This window comes from Emericellopsis cladophorae (assembly GCF_022114955.1).
Source record: "Emericellopsis cladophorae strain MUM 19.33 chromosome Unknown NODE_22_length_311439_cov_122_237611, whole genome shotgun sequence".
Lineage (NCBI taxonomy): Eukaryota > Fungi > Ascomycota > Sordariomycetes > Hypocreales > Bionectriaceae > Emericellopsis > Emericellopsis cladophorae.
Window position 1 is genome coordinate 55,224 of NW_026250947.1, and position 18,139 is coordinate 73,362.

Sequence of the window (18,139 nt, forward strand, 5' to 3'; positions counted from 1 at the left end):
GCCTGATCTCAGGTTCGTAGGCGGGAACCTCCATTCTGGTCCATGGTCAGGAGGGGAAGCATAATCCGTGGTCCAGGCACTCGCATTAAAGTTTTGAGGGGCCGTTTGAGACATAACATGGTGACTGACGATGTTTTCGAATACAGCTTGTCCGAGGAAGTCACTGTGCAGTGGCTGCGCCCAGGTTGACGGATCCGGTATTGAGATTTGTTGGTGCGACTCGAAAGGGACTACAATGACTGATTAGCCTTCATCAAGGAGAGTCTTCAAGTCAAGCTTACAACCGTAGAGGAGCTGTGCTCCCCAATCAAAGGATCTTTCAAAAGACATATTGTAAGCTGGAGGGAGTGGTATGTGCCGTGTAAGTCCAGGAGCTCGCTCCAAGGTGTACTTTAAGCATTTGCTGCAGAGATGGCCTCGCGGACGTGGTGACAGCAACCTTTCACGTAGACATGTCTGGCATCAGACTATCTGCAGGAACACCCCCGTGATACTTATTTGGCACACGAAGGGTCATTTGGTATATGCAAGCCGGCAGCACTCGAAGAGGCAGCCGTGAGAGCCCCATAAATCATGCTGTGGGGAGCACCTTTAGCAGCCTTGATTGGGCAAAGGCTCGGAGTGCCAAGGAGTGGTCGACGTCGACCAAGGTCATCGACGTCTTCTGCTCCGTCATTTGACTGAGTGAAAGATGACTGGCCTTGCGAGGTGGTGCATGCCGGTGGAATAGCCTAGAACAAGTAGTATCGATCGAAAACGTTTAATCTCGTAACTAGAAGTAGTTGAGTTCGTGAACTAAGTGCGACGCAAATGGGCTGGGATTGCACAAGTCCGTGCAGATAACAGGACCAGAGGGCCACGGAAAGAGAGAATCAGTCAATTGTCTCATTATCGAGCAGACCGAGACCGTCGGCCACACTGGTGCCCAGCCAGAAAGAGGCGCGGTGCTACAGCTTGGATCTTTTGATGCTTTGGTTGGGCCATCTCCATCAATGGGCATGACGGATCGATACTGTGACGTTAGTCTCGCTATAGCGGAGACAAGGGGCGGGTCATTTAGGGCTTGGGGCCTTCTAGTTGCCATGATTATACTGAAAGATATTCTTGAGATTTAAGAGAGGGTGAGACGAGACACGAACCATTACACGGTATATGATGTTCGGTACCTTGACCCAGTAAACATTCAAATGTGCTGCTCGCAGCGGCAACGGAAATGGGTATCGATAAGGCATGCTGCGATAAGACCGATAAGATCCATGAGCTAGGTAGTTTAAGGTTCCTTCACAACGTGACGCCATCCGGCGTCTACGTCCTGATCACACTCATTAATGCGCGGTGGTTTCCGACCATCATCATAACCACGGTTATTGATGCGCACCATCCTCGAGAATCGAAGATAATCTTGGAATTGCGCTGCACGAATTATTAACCGCCTTGGGCCTTCTCCGCATGGGCGCTTCCGGATTTGTCGCCGCGTTCCGACTCCCGACTTCCGCCCTCCAGCGAAGCAATTACTTTTACGAATACCTCTATTCTTAACGTAGCCTACTCTGCCACTGAGACGACAAACTAGCACGATTCAGAACTCATGGCACGCTCTCATGATCCTCCCATACTAGGCCAGCTTCGGGCTGCCCGCACGACCACTGAGCAAGCCGCTGCGCTGAGGGCCCTGAAGAACGATGCGGTTGGCCACGTCCAGAAAAAGGAGCAATGGATCGGCCTTGGGGTCTTGGAGCCAATTGTCCGCACCATTGAAGCCGACAAAGGCTCGTCAAAGCTGAATGGGAAATCAAAGCACAGGCGGTTTTCCTCGCGGCCTTTCACAGCTGAAGACGACGCGCAGCTTCAAGCTCTGCAGTGCTTGGCTAGCTTCGCCAATGGTATGGAATCATGGAATCGCGGCACATACGAAGACGTGCTGATTACAATACAGGGGGCCCCGCGTTTCTCGCACCCGTAGTTGCCAGCGACGCCTTACCAGAGGTTCTAGCAAAAATATGTCCTTATGCGAATCCGGGGAGAATTGTTCTCGCGGCGCTGCGCGTTCTGGAAGGGGTCGTGGAGTCTTCGCTCCTGGCCACGCCCTCATCACCGCACAATACTCAATTACTCGCCGAAGAGATCCTGGTGGCGCCCTATTTCGAATCTTTCAACGCGATCCTCACAGGATCGACGGACAACCATATTATTCAAGGACAGATAGAAGCGGCCTGCAACTTGATATCGAAACTATGCAAGGAAGAAAAACAGCAGCAAGCACTGACCATGAGCGGCACATTGGACGTTCTTGCTCTGCGCCTAGCGAGCTTTGCGGTCGCTGATGGCTCAGCAGTCCCAGGCGCTGTCGAAGCAGCAAAGCGAGACGGGCTGTTCGAGGCTTTTCCCGCGGCAGCCCCGTTGAGCGCAAAGCTGGACCCGGTACTGCAAGCCATTGCCGCCATAGTCGGGGAGTCCAAGTACCGTGCAGTCCGCCTCACTCTTACGCCTGCGATCCTGGCTGTCTTTCCTGTTCTTCCGTTCCCGGCCCCAAAGTGGTTGAACACAAGCCGAGCGCTGTTGGGTTACCCCGTCGAGGATGACAGCGAGAATATGGATTTGTCGCCTCTAGAGTACGCCTTGCCCGCAGTACCTCTAGCTTCCTTCAGTGGAGGAATAACCGCTCGTAATGGCCTTGGCAGAGGAGCCGTGGACATTGCGATTGGGACGCACACAAGTCAAGATCAGCCGGAGAGCCCTCTCCTGCCGTGGCTAGTGCATCTCGTGCGGTCTCGCCAAGAGGAGGAGCGGCTGGTGGCGGCATCGCTACTTGCGCTGCTTTATCGAGCAGGATTGGGCAACTCAACTATTCGAGAAGCGAGCATTGGGCTGCTCGTTGTGCCACTTGTGGTCAACATGATTGCGAACGCCATGGAGAAACCAGCAACAGTGGGAGTTGCAACACAAGCGAAGCAGCGTCAGATCCTCGAGCAAGGTCCCGTGGTCCTGGCGCGGTTGATTCTAGACTCGGAGCACTTGCAAAGGGTCGCCTCCAAATGCAAAGCTGTGTCGGTACTCACAAGACTGCTAAAGTTGTCGTATACCCCTCCCGAAGTTCTTCAAGAACCGGGCTTATGGACACCTTACCCAGATGGCGACATGGACGTCGAGACTGACTCTCCGAAAACACAACTGGGAGACCAAGGGCAAGACCCTCGTATTGCGCATTTGATCCGAATTCGGGAGGGCGCGCTGAAAGCCGTTGCGGCACTGGCTTCAGGAAAGGAGGAGTATCGTAAGGCGTTCATTGCCGAAGACTTTCTGCCTTATGTGACAGAGTCTTTGACTGAATATCCCCAGAAGCCACAGCCACCACCGTCAGCTGCGAAAGATCAAGCCAAGCACAGCAACTCCGAAGGCTCGAGACGGGCGTCGACGATTACGCCGGGATACGGACGAAACTCTCTCGGCGTTCTCATCGGTGCATGCCATGTGATCAGAACAATCTCTCGGTCCCTAAGCTCCCTGCGAACGGCGCTTGTGGATCACGGAGTTGGTTTCCGTATCCTCGAGTTGGTGAAGCATCCACAGCTGTGCGTGGCCATCCCGGCAACGGCGGCGATCACAAACCTGGTTGTAGATGCGAGCCCGGTCTGCGAGGTAAGTAGTCCATCTTTCGATTGAATGCCATGCAGAGCTAATACATGCTGCAGCCACTGGTCGAAGCCGGCGTCATGGGCGTGCTGTGTGAACATGCTCACGCCCAGGACCCTGAACTTCGACTCAGCGCCCTCTGGGCCCTCAAGCATCTGGTTGATGCACTGGGTCCCGACCGGAAGAAGGAGTGCCTCCGCGAGTTGCAGCCAGCGTGGCTGATGGAGCTGATTCACAACGACCCTGATGACGACCTTTCCCGCTTCAACAACGACAACCGCGCACAGGCTGAGGACGATATGGAGGAGGAAGAAGACGATGATGATGAAGAGGGGGAGGAGGGGGAGGAGGAGGATGACGAAGAGGCCCGGATGGGTCATCAGCATCGTTGGTTCAGTGGTGTCGACGGCGACTTTGTGGTGCTTGATGCCTCGGGATCTTCTCGGATGCGCGCGGCGGAAGACCAACTCGCCCAGGTACGGGATAGGGAGCTGAATCCTGCACGCAAAGCGCGTAACAACGACATTGCGGTCCAGGAGCAGGCGCTCGATCTCATCAGGAATATGATTGGGCGACCGCCGAGCACTGCGTATGCTTATACGTCTGACGACATGAGCTCAATGATTGATCACCTCCTCAGGGTGATTGGGGAAGACCGGTTCTTTGGAGTTTTGAAGGCCAAACTCCGCCCGAGACACATGCAGCCCTTCTCCCGGCGCAACCCTGGCTCTGGTCGCGATTCGCGGGTTGTCTATCCGCAGCCGCAAATCATCGCGGCCGTCATCCACGTGCTCGTCCACATAGCAGGTAGCGACAATGAGCATCGACAACTCGTCATGTCGCAGAGGGAGCTGCTGCAAGCTGTCATCCAACAAAGCACCAGGGACAAGCAGGTTCGCCTGGGTATATGCCACCTGGCAATGAACCTGATGGAGTTTGACGAACGGTCCACATTCGAGGAGGCCAAGACTCGCGCGTCTGAGTTGAAGGAGTTTGGGTTCACTGGGCGGCTCGAAGAAATCAGAGGCGAGACGCGGGATCTGGACATTAAAGAGCGGTCCAAGGAAGCGCTGACGGCAATTCAAATACCTGCGTTTCACGCCTATTAATGGGATCGCACTTGGAAGGCCGTGTCCTTAAGAGTCGAGCCTAGCTAGTATGAGTTGTTGCTGGGCCAGGAACCTAATGCATGTATACAAAGTATTATTGGTAGTGTTCGAACGGGGACTGTATACGTGCTTGTTCGTCTCATCACATCAACTACGCGTGCGTGCGTAGAGCTGCAAGGAGTACGTATATCACTACGTCCATACATATAGCTGTCACATGTCGTTTGCATATGCAACTTTCGACTCACTTACTTTTTTCCCACCAAGTAAATCAGCCAGATAGATAGATGGTGAGACGGAAAGCTATGTGGCCATCACACCGCTTCCACACGTGAGACCATGCGTTGCTTAATCTTTGTCCGAGGAATGCAGAGTGAAGATGGTGGCCCTGCCCCACGAGGCAACGACAAGTGCCTGCCTTTCTGCCTGTCTGAGACATGGTTAGACAAGCATGCGGTTTCCGCCACACGGCAGGGCACGGGACAGGACTCACAGGACTGGAACGTGCTCTGTCCGCGCACGATCTAATAAATTCCCGTGCACCTGTCCAACCCAAGCCCCACGTCGTCCGAGACAGACGTCAGCCGAGCGAGCGCCCGCCCCGCGGTGAGACAACCTGGAACAGGTGTTCGCAGCCCCGAGAACCTAGACCCTGAGGAGGAGGAGCCGCATACGTAGAGACTGCGTATATGGAGTATCTTGCCCAAGTCACTGGGACAGGATGAGCGTAGTGGCTCTGCAGCTGTGGGCATGTGGCGCTGACACACCGAGAACCTATCCTGTTCCAGAATCGTCGTAAGCGAGATGCAAGTGCGGAAAAAAATGAACTCAGGCTCGAGGCTAAAGGCGACGAGGCTCTGCGCACTGACAGCGGCACGGAGATCGGTGACGAAGACAGGAGGGCATCGCCTCCCATCACCACGGGTGTGTGTGGCAGTGCGGATCGGCCTTTTGTGAGCCATAACGCCGGTCGTACCAGACGACTGGAAGGCCTGGCAGTAGGGACCAACCAAGCCCGTGGGTTCAGTGCATTGATGAGTGCACCCAGGGCCACGGACAGGAAACCGGACACGACATGTGCCATGCGCCGTGAGGGATGGACGAATTGAGACCTTCAGCGCGGGGGGGGGGGGGTGGCTGCCGCATGCGGGATCCCATTTTGAAGAGACCTCGCATCAATAAAGTTTGCAATGCAGGGCCAGCCAGCGGCCAGCCTGACTGACTGACTGACTGATTGCAGGCGGGCGAGCCACACGGAAGCAGACAATCAGGGGACTCGAGGCATCTTGGGAGAGCCTCTCACCACAGGTATGCGGGGACGTCAGGTCGAATCTCGTGGTAACCAGACGCATTCCAGTGCGTTGGCGAGTGGTGAAAGACCGAGCAACATGCCATGAGCGACTGGACGCTGCTGGAATGTCACCTGTGGATAGTCCGGAGTAGTAGCCGCTGGCACGGCTGGTGTCGGCCACAGCGCAGAGGATCGATCTTCTGCTGACATGGAAGCATCAATCAATGTTTAACGTCGAGACGTTGCCTGTTGCATTGGCTGGACATAGCCGCCTGCCAGGGTGCTCCGACCAGGAGCGTGGAACGCCCTTGGGTGAGATGATGCAGTGATGATACCTTGCGGCCTGCCTGAGTACGTACGGCGTATGGGAGGGTCGCCTGGGTCGGACCCGAGCTCCTGGGCGGCCAGGCTGACAGGACTGACTCCTGGAGCCTGGAGCCTGGACTTTGGAAGACAGACCGGTGATTGGCTCTAGTCGTCCATGCATAGTCATCATGAGTTGCCCATGAGCAACGCAAAGCGTCACCGAGGCCGAGAGAGCTACTTCATATACGGATACGGAGTACTGTTATTTTTAATGAGTACATACGTACATACATAGTCAGTCGGCACTCGCACAGGAAAATCACTCCTCACCGACAAGAGGCAGGCAACCTCACTGTGAGTCTGTGAAGCGGGCGGCCCCAGTTCTGGCCGCACAGTGCCCGTCCGATTCAAACGGGCGTCTCTCCGCGATCATTGGCCGTCTGCCACGGAGCCCAGCACACTATGACCTCGCTTATCTGGATTGGGGACCATTGTGGGCCCGCAGAGATGCCTGCAAGCGGTTGAAGCGCGGTTTCTGTCCGGCAGCCACCTGCGGCGGCAAGACGCCCCGTGAGAAGTGAAAAGGAGAGACGCTCTGCCACGCCACGTACGTACGTACGTACGTATACGTGTAGTTCTGCACAAATTGATCGTACAGCGAGAGGGGGCAGATGAACCTCCAATGGCGAGATGCGCGGTCCGAAAGGTTAAGGTAGCCAAATCGAGCCATCAACTCCGAGTCATGACAATCGCAGACTCCGAGGGACTGGAGCGCCTCGCACCTCTGCCAAGGAGTAGCCTCAGGCTGGCACCTTGGCGGGGCCGTCTCCTGGTGGGATGTCCTCTGGCTGCAAATTCATGTCCATGTCCACGTCCCCATTCACAAGGATGACCCTAACAATTGTACCAGCAGTCCGTGTCGTCGACGCACGCTGTGGCTGGCTGCCGCATATGCTGGCTGCACTGCTGCAGTTCCGCTGCAGCATGCACGACAGGCATCTGTCCATGATGTTTTGAGAGACTGGCCGGTGTCTGGAGGCCCTGGGACAGTCGCCCAAGCACTGTCCACGGCGGGCAGGCACACCATGCGTCACGTCACTCTGCACCTTGCTCCGTACGAGTGCAGGCCGCTGGGTCAAAGGAAGAATGAAGACGACGAGCAAATTCTCGAATCTGAGCTGCCCTCGTCCATGGCTTCTGTGATAAGTGGTCATCATGTCCAGTTTCAGCTACCGACAAGGGCAGAAACACTTGTCGAGTCAGTCGTTTCGTTCGCTACGCCCAACCAATTACGGTGCCACCAGCCGAGGCTAGCACAGTGTTCTTCCACACGCCCAGGCGGCCGGTCCTGGTCAGACCACACTGGGGGCCAGGCCCCGATGCTACGTGAGATTCGAGTAAAGTACATGTAGGCGTGCGCACCGTACCACTGGTTCCAGGCTTCCAGCACCTGCGACTGGATATGACTGGGTTGGGCCTTCCAGCGCGTGCAGTACCCACCTCGGCACAGTGCGATTCCTGCAGCCAAAGGCGGAAAGATACCGTGGGCGGGTCACTCCAGGGACTGCAGCTGGCGTCCAGGGATCGAATGCTCCAATGGGACCTCAACCAGGTCAGTGGGTGGCCCGTGTGCCCAGTCCTTCTCCCCTGTCCAGTCCAGTCCACGCCAACCCATGTTCCATCCACCCACCCATGGGCGGCCCAATGCCTGGAGTGCCCGTCTACGTACTCCGTAGTCCCTCCGTGTGCACTCGCTCACGACTCCCAGTTACTCGGGCGGTCGTCGCTCTCTCCATTCAATCCAATCCAGTCCTTCCTCAACCCTCATCATAACCTTTCTTGGGAGCGACTGGACTTCCCAGTCAACGGACGCGGGACTCGAGGCGCGGTACATCTACCTGGATTATCACAGCCTCTCTTCAAAATCCCCTGCTCGGCCTCGACATCTTCTTGTCTTGCTCCGTTTGCTGGTGGACGGACACATTTCCGAGGACGAGAACGACGACGACGACGACGACGACGACCACCACCACCACCACCACCATCATCACCACCGCGCCTCATTCATCCCATCGCTCTTTGAGACAAGGCGAAACACTGCCTATCTCGAAGCAGTCTCCAAGACGCAGCGCTTCGTCGCATCGCAAGATTCCAGGTTAGTGCATGCCGGTCGTCCTGGGACTTCGTCTCACTATCATTCCCGTGCCATCCCAAGCACCTGGGCTGTCATTCCTCGAACCCATTCCCGGAAGGTTTGACTCCGGCTACCCACGTTTGTCTTTCCATGCCAGGGCGCTTGTCACTCACCGCCATTGATTTTCTTGTCCCGACGCGTGCCGTCAGCGTCATATAGCTGACATTCGCTCCCCTTCAGGAACACGCCCTCGCGCCATTGACGTACCTGCGAGACCCGCCACCATGTCCTTCCCCAACGTGGGCACGCTACAGACGCAGTCCGCCAGCATGCGACCCGCCGAAGCCGACATTGTACGCATCACCAGAGGCAACCGCAAGCTCCTCTACAAGCTGGCCATATTGCAGCAGCCCGAGCGCGCTCGTGCGTGCGGCTCCGGGAACAAGGCCAACAGCGACAGGCGCCCCGTCGACCCGCCACCGGTCGTCGAGCTGCGGATTAGGGAGGGCGACTCGTGGGAGCGCGGCCAGGATATCACCTTTGACTACGCCGCCCAGTTCTTCCTCTACGCCAGCCTCGAGCATGACCGCAAGATTGTCACTGGTCGTGGCATGGCCAACCCCAACCCTCCGGTGCTGACTGGCGTGCCGGCCTCGGGCATGGCGTACCTCGACCGCCCCAGGCAGGCGGGCTACTTCATCTTCCCAGACCTCTCCGTCCGGCACGAGGGCCAGTACCACCTCAGCTTCAGCCTGTACGAGACGACCAAGAACCCGGAAGACATGGACATGGAGCAGACGGCGGGCTCGTTCACACCGGGCGTCGATTGGCGCATGGACGTCAAGACCAACGGGTTCCACGTCTACAGCGCCAAGAAGTTTCCCGGACTCAGGAGTAGCACCGAGCTCAGCCGCGATTTTGCCGAACAGGGTTGCCGAGTGCGCATTCGGCGGGACGTGAGGATGAGGAGGCGCGACAAGGCCGGCGGCGGCGGCGGCGGCGATCGAGAGTCCGCGGAGCCTCAGACTCCTCAGTCTGCGTCCGCTCGATCACGTCGGCCTCCGGGGGCTCCTGCTCTCTCGGCGGCGCCACCTCCCCAGTCGCCTTACCCCTATGCGGCGTCCCGGCAGTTCACCCACCTTGCTTCCGCGCCAATCTCACCATCGGGGCCTTTCTCACAAGATGGCCAGTACATCAAGGCGGAGGACCAGCCCTACATCAAACACGAAGACTACGGGTTCACGCCCATGCGCAACATCCCACGCGCATCCGTGGACTCCAAGGCCCGTCGCCCGTCCGGCAACTACGTTCCCTCCTCGCCCTCGGTGGCCATGTCGTCGCCTCGAGACGCCGACGTACACAATCGCCCAACAGCGCCCTACTCGCAAGACCGCGGACTCGCGCCGTTACAACCACACCCGTCAGCGCCACCGCATCCTATCAAGATTTCCCACCTCGTATCGCCGCCCATCGAGGCGCAGATTGGACCTTACCCTGAGCCGGAACAGATGTACACGGGTGGCAAGCGAAAACACGAGCATGTCTTCACTACGGATGACCGGGCCGTAAGGAACGGCTCGCGTCAACTTGATCCACACTTTGGTGGCCAACATCGCCTTCGCTACGCTCATGACACGGGCCATTTCTCACGGGCCGACGGATATGTCGAGCAAGCTCAGTTTGCTCACTGGCTTTGAGCAGGATCTTTTGTAGAGATTTCTTGTAGAGACGCGACTTGCGGATTCTGGTACAATAAGCGGTTTGAAGTTTTCGGGAGCACTGCGCATGATACCTGATAGTATACATGAACGGGATCAAGGGACGGCGTTTTGGTGGTTTTTGTTTGGCGGCCTTGCAGGCACTTCGGCATCGTGCGCATCGAAATTCTGCGTCGTCTACATATGTGCGACATGGCGCATCACCAATTTTTTTCTTTTTTTTGCATCTTCTCTTTTCCTTTTCTTTCTCTGGACGTCAAACTCATGGCAACGAAGCCGACGATACACACTCATTCAATCGCCTCATCTCATTCTTCATATTCTCATTTTATTTCACGTCTTTCTTTTTTGACTTATAATCTCATGGGTTGGAGGTTTCCGTCTACGTAACCTCATCGCTTGAGAAAGGAGAGGGGCTGTATTGTTTGTACTCACGTTAATGATGGATCGCCTTGGCAGCTCGTAAGCGTTTGGCACTACGTATGAAGTCGAGGCCCCGAGACAGCTGCGACACGAGCAGCAGTCACTGCCTCTTTTTGTCAAGCAGTTTTAAATTCAGATTACGTACCCTCTGGTCAATTGTGTCTATTAAAACGGTGAAGCGAGCTTGGCATAATTAGACAGGGGCGACGTGGTGGATGAAATTCCGCGGTTGCTGTGGTGACTGGTCATGGGGAGTTCAACACTGCCCTCCCTGAATTCATGTGCTTCTTACCTATCTATCTATTACTGCACACATATCATAGACGGCAGCCCAACTCAAGTTTTGTCAATTCCATATTCACAAAGCTACGATTCTCCCATCTCATCTCATCATCTCTCCGTCAAGTATCTCGACCAGCATTCAGTCGACCACGGCCATGGCACAGACCCGACACGCGAAGCCCCCTCGACCACCGAGTCGCAGCCGGTTCCTCGAGGGCTCCATGAACGACCGCACATCCACGGCGCCCCCTTTGCAGTATATTGGCGCATCGCAGATGGAAATCGACGAGTTCGCAAAGCCTACGCTCGTGACGACCATCCACAGCATCGACCAGCAGCACGAGCAGCAGTCACCAGCACCAGGTACCGCGACGAAGCGAGGGAGCAAACAGCTTCTGGGACAAGTATGGGAAGGCGTCCGTGACAAATTCCGCATAAAGAGAGACAAGGAGCCTGCGCTGGCCGCAGCAGCCGTCCCTCCAGCGGACAAGAGGGAACCGTCGCCCAACGACGACCGGCCAACCAAGGAGGAAATCTACGCAAACTACCAAAACCTCATGGCGTCCGGCTTCTTTGCCTCCCACGCCATCCAGTCGACGCGCCAGCCAGCACCAGGCACAGACCCAGTCTGGCCTCTCCCCCAGCGCCCAACGACACCATCCACCGCACAGCAACATCCCCATCATCTCCGCGCGCCCCCTACGGCGTCACCTGTCCACTCGCCAGCCAGCGCCTCGTCGCGCGGCACCAAGCGCGCCGCCACCCTCGACGACGACGAACCCATCCCCCTCTCCAACAAGAAACTCCGCAAGGCAGGTTCCTCTCGGGACATTGCGATGCCAAAACTTCGCTCGTCGACACGTCTCGCCCAGGCACGCTCCTTTAGCAACGCACGCACCGCCGCCATGGAACTACAGCAGCAGCAGCAGCAGCAGCAAGGCCGGGAGCCCAACAAGCTCACGAAGCGTGTACTGAAGGGTAGCAACCCCCCCGTCCCCGTGCCGGAGCGTGGTGCCTCGAGGCGTAATTTTAGTGACATACTCACCCGCATCGGCCCCCACCAGCAGCCGCAGCAGGACGACACGACGATGACAACGGCAGCGCCCGTGCGCGTGCTGCGACCCAGAAGGAGCGCGGCGGACCATGGCGGCAGGGTGTTGCGGGTCAAGCCTAGCATCAACGAGGGCATACCGGGCGTCCCCGACATACCGCCCAAGTTTACGTATGGGGAGGATAGGGAGAATGACGGGCCGTGGAGGGGTCTTAGAAGGGCTGCTCATTGATGGGCTGGTTGTTTCTTCCTGGTAGCTTGCTTGCTTTCTCGTATGGGCGTTTAAGGGGGGAAATTGGGACTCGATGACGAGAAAGGGCTTCTCGCAATGACTCATGAATGAAATGTACAGACATATATGATGGACAAACAGAACATGGCGCGATGTATTGAAAAAACCCTACTACTTCTGCACAAGATGGGACTCGGGCGTGAATTCGATCAAATAAATGGATTCGGGCGTCATCTCAATAACCCTGGTATCGTGTCTATCGTAAAAGAGGATCGTCAATCTTTGAATGGGAGCAAACGCTACACAGAGAGAAGCCCCCGGAGGTAATCCAAAACACAACCCCCTCGCCAAGCAGGGAGTGAAAACAAACAAAATGAACTGAATAGTCTCTCTAGCTACTAGGGACCAACGCCCGGTATCGCGTCTCATACACCCATCGACACGTGTGCCATACCATTAACACCAGTATACGCCGAAACAATGCAAAAGCGACCTCGTGGCCAGTGACATGGACCCGCCGCGGAATGAAGGAAGCGGTGGTCATGGTCGCTGTCTTACGAAAATACATGTGAGCAGCACAGATCAAGTTTCGATCACCCGGTCCTCGCGCCTGATGCTGGTAGCGAGCCTGGCGGTGGCACCGGCGGCCTTGCGGGCACCGAGCATGCCCAAGTTAGCCACAGCACCAAACAGCCCAGGGAATGAACTGTACAGCATGGCGCATACTGCGAGCACAAGAAGGGGAATCTGGAAAGACTGTCAGTGGGCGTCAACACACACGGAGTTGATGGGACTCACCCAGATGAAGAACAAATTGCGGTCGGCGCTGATCCTCTTCAGCTTTTCTTCCCTCGCGCGGAGCAGGTGCTCCTGCTGCTCTTTCGTCATGTCGTTCTTACGCCCGATCTTGAGGACGCTTGGCAGCTCTGCCCTCTCTGCAGCAGTTGGCTCGAGAGCGGTAGAATCGTCAGCGGTGGTCGTCGTGGCAGCCGTAGCCGTAGCCGCAGCGGCAGAGGAAGATGATGGCTGATCGTACAGCGCCGTGCACTTTTCGTCAGCCTCCATCTCCGCAGCAGCGCCCGCAGCAGCGGCCATCTTCTCGTCCACGTTCGGCACGGGGAAGATCTCCTCGTAGGCCGGCGGCGGGAGAGCAGCAGCGCTGGGGTTCATCAAGGCTGAAAGATCCCACCACTTGTGATCCATCTTGGGGCTGGAGGATCCATCCGGCGACCCTGGTCGGTTGCCGTTCCTTCCAGGCATATATTGTGTCATGCGTCGCATCAGGGGGGCCTGTTGGAAGTAGGCTTGGTAATCAGGTAAGCCTGCCATCCCGGGGAGCGCGGGCATATGGGGCATCTGGGGCAGATGAGGCAGGTTCTGCAGATGCAGGGCCATTGTCTGCTGCAGCTGGTTCAGCTGCTGCTGGAACTGCTCCTTGAGATCAGCAAGCGTGCCAGGGGCTGGGTGGGCAGCCTCCGCGTCCGTCCGCAGATCAGGCCTCGGAACATGGTTGAGCAGATCGGCTTTCCGGAGGCTGGGTCGACGCATGTCCATGTAGACATTCTCGTCGGGATCTTCGTCCTCAAAGTCGCCAGTAGTATACTCAGGACTCTCCTCCCCTGAATAGCGAGCGTGGCTCGTGATCCTGCTCATAGGCTCGATCAGCGACCGGAGCGAGCTCACACTGCTGGCCCGGCTGGTGGGCCTGCTGTGTGAGAAATCGCCGCTGGCAGAGCGCACGGGGCCGTGAAACCTCATCATTTCCGCGATCTCGTCGGTGGCAGCAACTTCTAGAGGCGTGACGCCTCCCTTGTTGCGTACTCTGGGGCCGGCGCCAGCAAGCAGAAGCCGCTTCACAACTTCTTGATGACCGCGCAGTGAAGCGTGGAACAAGGGCGTGCAGTGGCCGTGATCCAGTTCGTTGGGGTTGGCCCCCCTCGCCAGCAGAGCGGCAGTGAAGCGGAGATAGCCGCGAGAGCAGGCCAAGTGCAACATCGTCTGGCCGCTGGAGGTCTTGATTTCAAAGTCTGCCGAGTAGGGGCTGTCGTCCAGATCGATCACATCGAGGCACTTGAGCAGCTGTTGTTCCGTGTCACCGTCGTTGGCGCCGCGACTGTACATGTTGCCGGCACCGCCGCTCGATGGGGAAGGCCCACCAGACTGGCCTGCGCCTTGTGGTCCAGTGTGCTGATGCAGGATCGAACGCGCGATATGCGTGGGATCACATTCCTGCCCCGTCATCTTCCCGCCAATACATTGCAGAGCCAGGCGCATCAGTTGCGTCTCTGAGCTGTCGACGTACTTGAACATGGGCGGGACTTTGTTCCTCCACTCTTGTTCGTGCGCAGGGCCTGCCTGGCAGATGACAGGAACAGGACCGGGGTTGTTGGTTGCCGGTGTCATGCAAACAACGGCACTGGTTCCCCACCACGTTGTTGTCACCGCCGGCGTGGTGCCAAAGTAGACAGCCATGCCATTCTGGAAGTTGCTGCCCAGCAGGGTGACCTCCGTCCCGCCTTCGATTGGTCCTTCCTGCGGCAAGATCTTGTTGATAACGGGAGCGCCATTGTCACGCGTGCGAGGAGTCGTGACGCCAAACGCGTTCTCTATCATGATTTGGCTAAAATCGTTCTGGTGGTTCTGGTGGGGCGCTCGTAGCCCATTGAACATCATCGAGCCGGGGCTCGGTGCGCGGCTGGGTTGGTGAGATTGTGGAGCGGAATACAGGGGCGGTCGAACCATGCTGTCCACGCTAGAGCGATGGCTTTCACCGAACCCGAGGGTCTCGGTGGAGGATGGGGAGTATGTGGCAAAATCATGCTGCGACTGTTGCATGGACGGCGGGCTGGTATTGTTGACTGGCGGGAAAGCGGTCTCTTGCACAGGTAAGTTCCCCAGTGACGGGTCGAAGGGTGAAGTAGGAGCTGAGCGCTGAGGCTGCACGCCATTTGCTCCGGTCGCCTGTCCTGCATTTGCGGTCGGCGGCGGCGGCGGCTGTTGTGGATGCTGATGTCTGGGCGTCATGACCAGGCCCTTTGGTATCTTCCCCGAGCTCGAACTTGACTTTCGCTTCTTGGCCGTCGGACCATCGCGCACGGGCGAGGCTGGACGAGATCGGCCTGGCCGCTGATTGTTTGTCTTTCCTGTCCCGCGATTGGCACTGCTTGAACCAGCGGGAGCAGGTACAGCGAGTGGGTTGAGAGGCGCAGATGGGCCATTCGCCATTGAAGGTTGCGCTGTTCGGGTAGGGATAGACTCGGCCGATGCCAGGGGATAGAAGCCGTCGGCGCCCAAGCTTGGCTCCGACTGCTGCGGCTCGTTGCCTGCCGCAATAGTCTTGTGATCGTCCGTGATCATGATCGCATCGGACATTGCTTGCGTCACAACATTGCCCTGGTAGTCTTTGAGGGTGAAGATGATGTTGAACCCCATCTTCTCCCCATGATGCCGGCAATAGCACGCGATGCGTATGGGGACCTCGAGCTTGAGGGCGTCGACATACCCGTCCATGTGTGTCGTCTTTTCCCAATCCTTGACTTCGTGGCCATTGAAGACAAGAACGCGATGGACTTGGTCCGATAACCATGCCTGTTCTTCCTCTGGATTCTTGACTTTCTTGCGCTCGGCTCGCTTCTTCTCCCGCTTCATACAGTTTTCGCATATTCGCACCTCGGCGCCATATTGTTGTGCAGAGTTTTTGTTATCTTCATTCTCAGGGGCCAGGTGATCGGGGCCATTCGTGCGGGCCCGAGCCAATGCCATCTCTTTCAAGTCCGCCTGCCGCATAGCGCTAGTACACACAACGGACGTGGTGAGTTCAAGCATGTTCGGATTCTTGGGCGGCGCGGGTCGCGTCTGCAGCTTTGGCTTCGCAATCTGAGCATGAGGCAGATGGATCTTTGTCACCCCAGGCGGTGCTGGCACCAGGACAAGCTTCAAAGGTATCTGTGTCTCCACTCGTGACTTGCGTGGACTCCCCGGAACGATCAATTGATAGCGAGTTGCTTGCTGAGGCAGAGGCATTGGGGCTCTTGGGACGGCTGGCAACGCAAGCTGGGGAAACTGCATCTGTTGGGGTCCCCCAAACCCATTCAATCCCTGAGTAAACTGATGAGGCATAGCGACTGGCTCTGATATGGGAACTGAATATTGTGCCAGGGAATTGGAATTCTGTTGGAGCAGCGTTGGCTCAGCTGGCATGAAATCTTGGCCGTTGGGCGACTTTTTCCGACTGGCATTGGGTGAGACGGACCGTTTCACATCGCTCGGCTGTCCCCCGGGGGAGGGTGTGTTGTAGATGGGACTGATCCCCGAGCTTGGTGTAGAATCTCTGGACTCCGAGCCGAAGATGTCGCGGAAGGATGACCGATAGGGGGGAGAGAGGTGCCCGGCCTTGGCTGCGCCGCTATTGGACGTTGTCGTCGGTGTCTCGTTCATCCAGGAGGGGGCAGTCTTGTGCTCTCCACTCATCTTATCGGAGTTTTGGTCTTGAATGAAGAGTTCCTCGAATGTCTTTGGGTGAGAAGATGGAGGCTCGATCGCGGCATGGCCGGGTTCATGGTTAAGCTGAACGTCTGTTGAAAAGTCGAGCATGGCGAGGTCGCCTTCTTCCATCGCCTGGGGCGACCATTCCCGGGAAGCGGTTTTCTTGCCCTCTTGCCGTGACAGGGAACCGGCTGAATCGTCGGAGTACTCGTGATAAGGACTTTCTGGGGATTTCTGATACGCGAATTCTGCTTCGCGTCCTTCGTCTTTACGTGCGGTATCGAGTCGCTGAAGCGTATCTGGACTAGCCCCGGAATAGTCAATCAGATCATCGAACAGGTCGTCGTCGCGCATCGAGGTGGCATTCGACATGATCGGATCTTCGTCGTCTGCGATCATAGGGCCATAGCCGCCTCTGCCTGCGGCCAGCGACATACTACGAGTGCCCTAGCGATTCCTCCTAGATGCCTGCCTGGCCGAATCCTGGCTTGAATGCAACGGAACTGTTTCGGGGGTTGCGATATGTCGCGTCGTGTCGTTCGCCGTTGTTGGGAGTTTGGCTCGACCACGTGAGCGGCTGCTCTGGTGCCCTGTCGCCAAGTGGGGATTTTGTTGAGTTGCAAATGCGATGGGCGTGGGCAACGCTGAAGTGGAAAGCGAGTCCGTCGAGCAGCAATAAGTATAATTGAGAATGAAGGCAAATGGTGCGTTGTGAAAGAGCTGCTCGCAGTGAATTTGTCTGTACGAGAAGGATTGATGGCGGGTGCAGAAGAGTCGTTGACCCAGGTCGGTAGGCACGCGATGTCGGTGGCTGCTACAGGGCAGAACTCGACGGTAGGAACGATTGATGGCGATACAAGGGACCAAGGCATGTGGCTCGCTCGATAGTAAGGTATGCTGTCGTCGTGATCGTCATTCAGGCCGGCCTGTGTGAGGAGTATGTGGTGTTTGAGGATAGGTAGGTAAGTACGGAGGAGGTACAGACGAAAAGTACCTCTAGTGATCTGCCGCAAGGCACGCAATCCAAGTTTGTGTCCTCAGTGAGTGGGCTGGGCTGGATTGGCCAGGACTCAGGTCTTTGCACTCCAGTGACTGTGAAGGCTCCAGTCTCTCGTCCCGGCTGGGCGAAGGTGGAGAGCGCGGGACCCGGTGAGTGGAGGGCCGTCAGTGAATTGGCGCCGTACGATTGGCTGCGCTGCACGATTCGCAGGTGGGGTGGCTGTACGTGGCTGCACTTGTAGCGGCCCAGGATCTACCATGTATTCTCTCGACCAAAAAGAAGTCAAACAAGAAGAAGGCCTCCAGTCACCTTAACTTGACCTGCTCTGTTGTACAAAGGAGCATGCAACGCTCTGCCAGACGACGGCGGGACGGGCGGGATTCTGCTGCGCGCACGTAGCACAGCATGCACCGCTGTTTCTTCGCAGGTACCAAAAAGAGCGACGATTAGCGTTCTAAGCCTGGCGCGGCCAAAA

At 57.0% G+C, this 18,139-nt stretch overlaps 4 protein-coding genes across 4 annotated transcripts; 3 read left to right on the forward strand and 1 right to left on the reverse strand.

The window, feature by feature from the left end:
• Nucleotides 1-1,588: 1,588 nt before the first annotated feature.
• J7T54_002238 (uncharacterized protein) lies at nt 1,589-4,742 on the forward strand (the record flags this gene model as incomplete). The annotated part of the gene is made up of 4 exons (XM_051506411.1): nt 1,589-1,883; nt 1,937-2,612; nt 2,682-3,639; nt 3,693-4,742. 4 exons carry the CDS (start codon nt 1,589-1,591, stop codon nt 4,740-4,742), a joined length of 2,979 nt encoding a protein of 992 aa, XP_051362202.1.
• A 3,185-nt stretch (nt 4,743-7,927) lies between these two features.
• On the forward strand, nt 7,928-10,170 carry J7T54_002239 (Velvet factor; the record flags this gene model as incomplete). Its single annotated transcript, XM_051506412.1, has 4 exons — nt 7,928-7,951; nt 8,202-8,494; nt 8,592-8,611; nt 8,714-10,170. The coding sequence occupies 4 exons, from the start codon at nt 7,928-7,930 to the stop codon at nt 10,168-10,170; spliced, it is 1,794 nt and encodes a 597-aa protein (XP_051362203.1).
• Nucleotides 10,171-11,051: 881 nt separating this feature from the next.
• Nucleotides 11,052-12,179, forward strand: J7T54_002240 (uncharacterized protein; the record flags this gene model as incomplete). Its single annotated transcript, XM_051506413.1, has 1 exon — nt 11,052-12,179. The coding sequence occupies one exon, from the start codon at nt 11,052-11,054 to the stop codon at nt 12,177-12,179; it is 1,128 nt and encodes a 375-aa protein (XP_051362204.1).
• A 582-nt stretch (nt 12,180-12,761) lies between these two features.
• On the reverse strand, nt 12,762-17,063 carry J7T54_002241 (IPT protein; the record flags this gene model as incomplete). Its single annotated transcript, XM_051506414.1, has 2 exons — nt 12,762-12,926; nt 12,978-17,063. The coding sequence occupies 2 exons, from the start codon at nt 17,061-17,063 to the stop codon at nt 12,762-12,764; spliced, it is 4,251 nt and encodes a 1,416-aa protein (XP_051362205.1).
• Nucleotides 17,064-18,139: the final 1,076 nt, after the last annotated feature.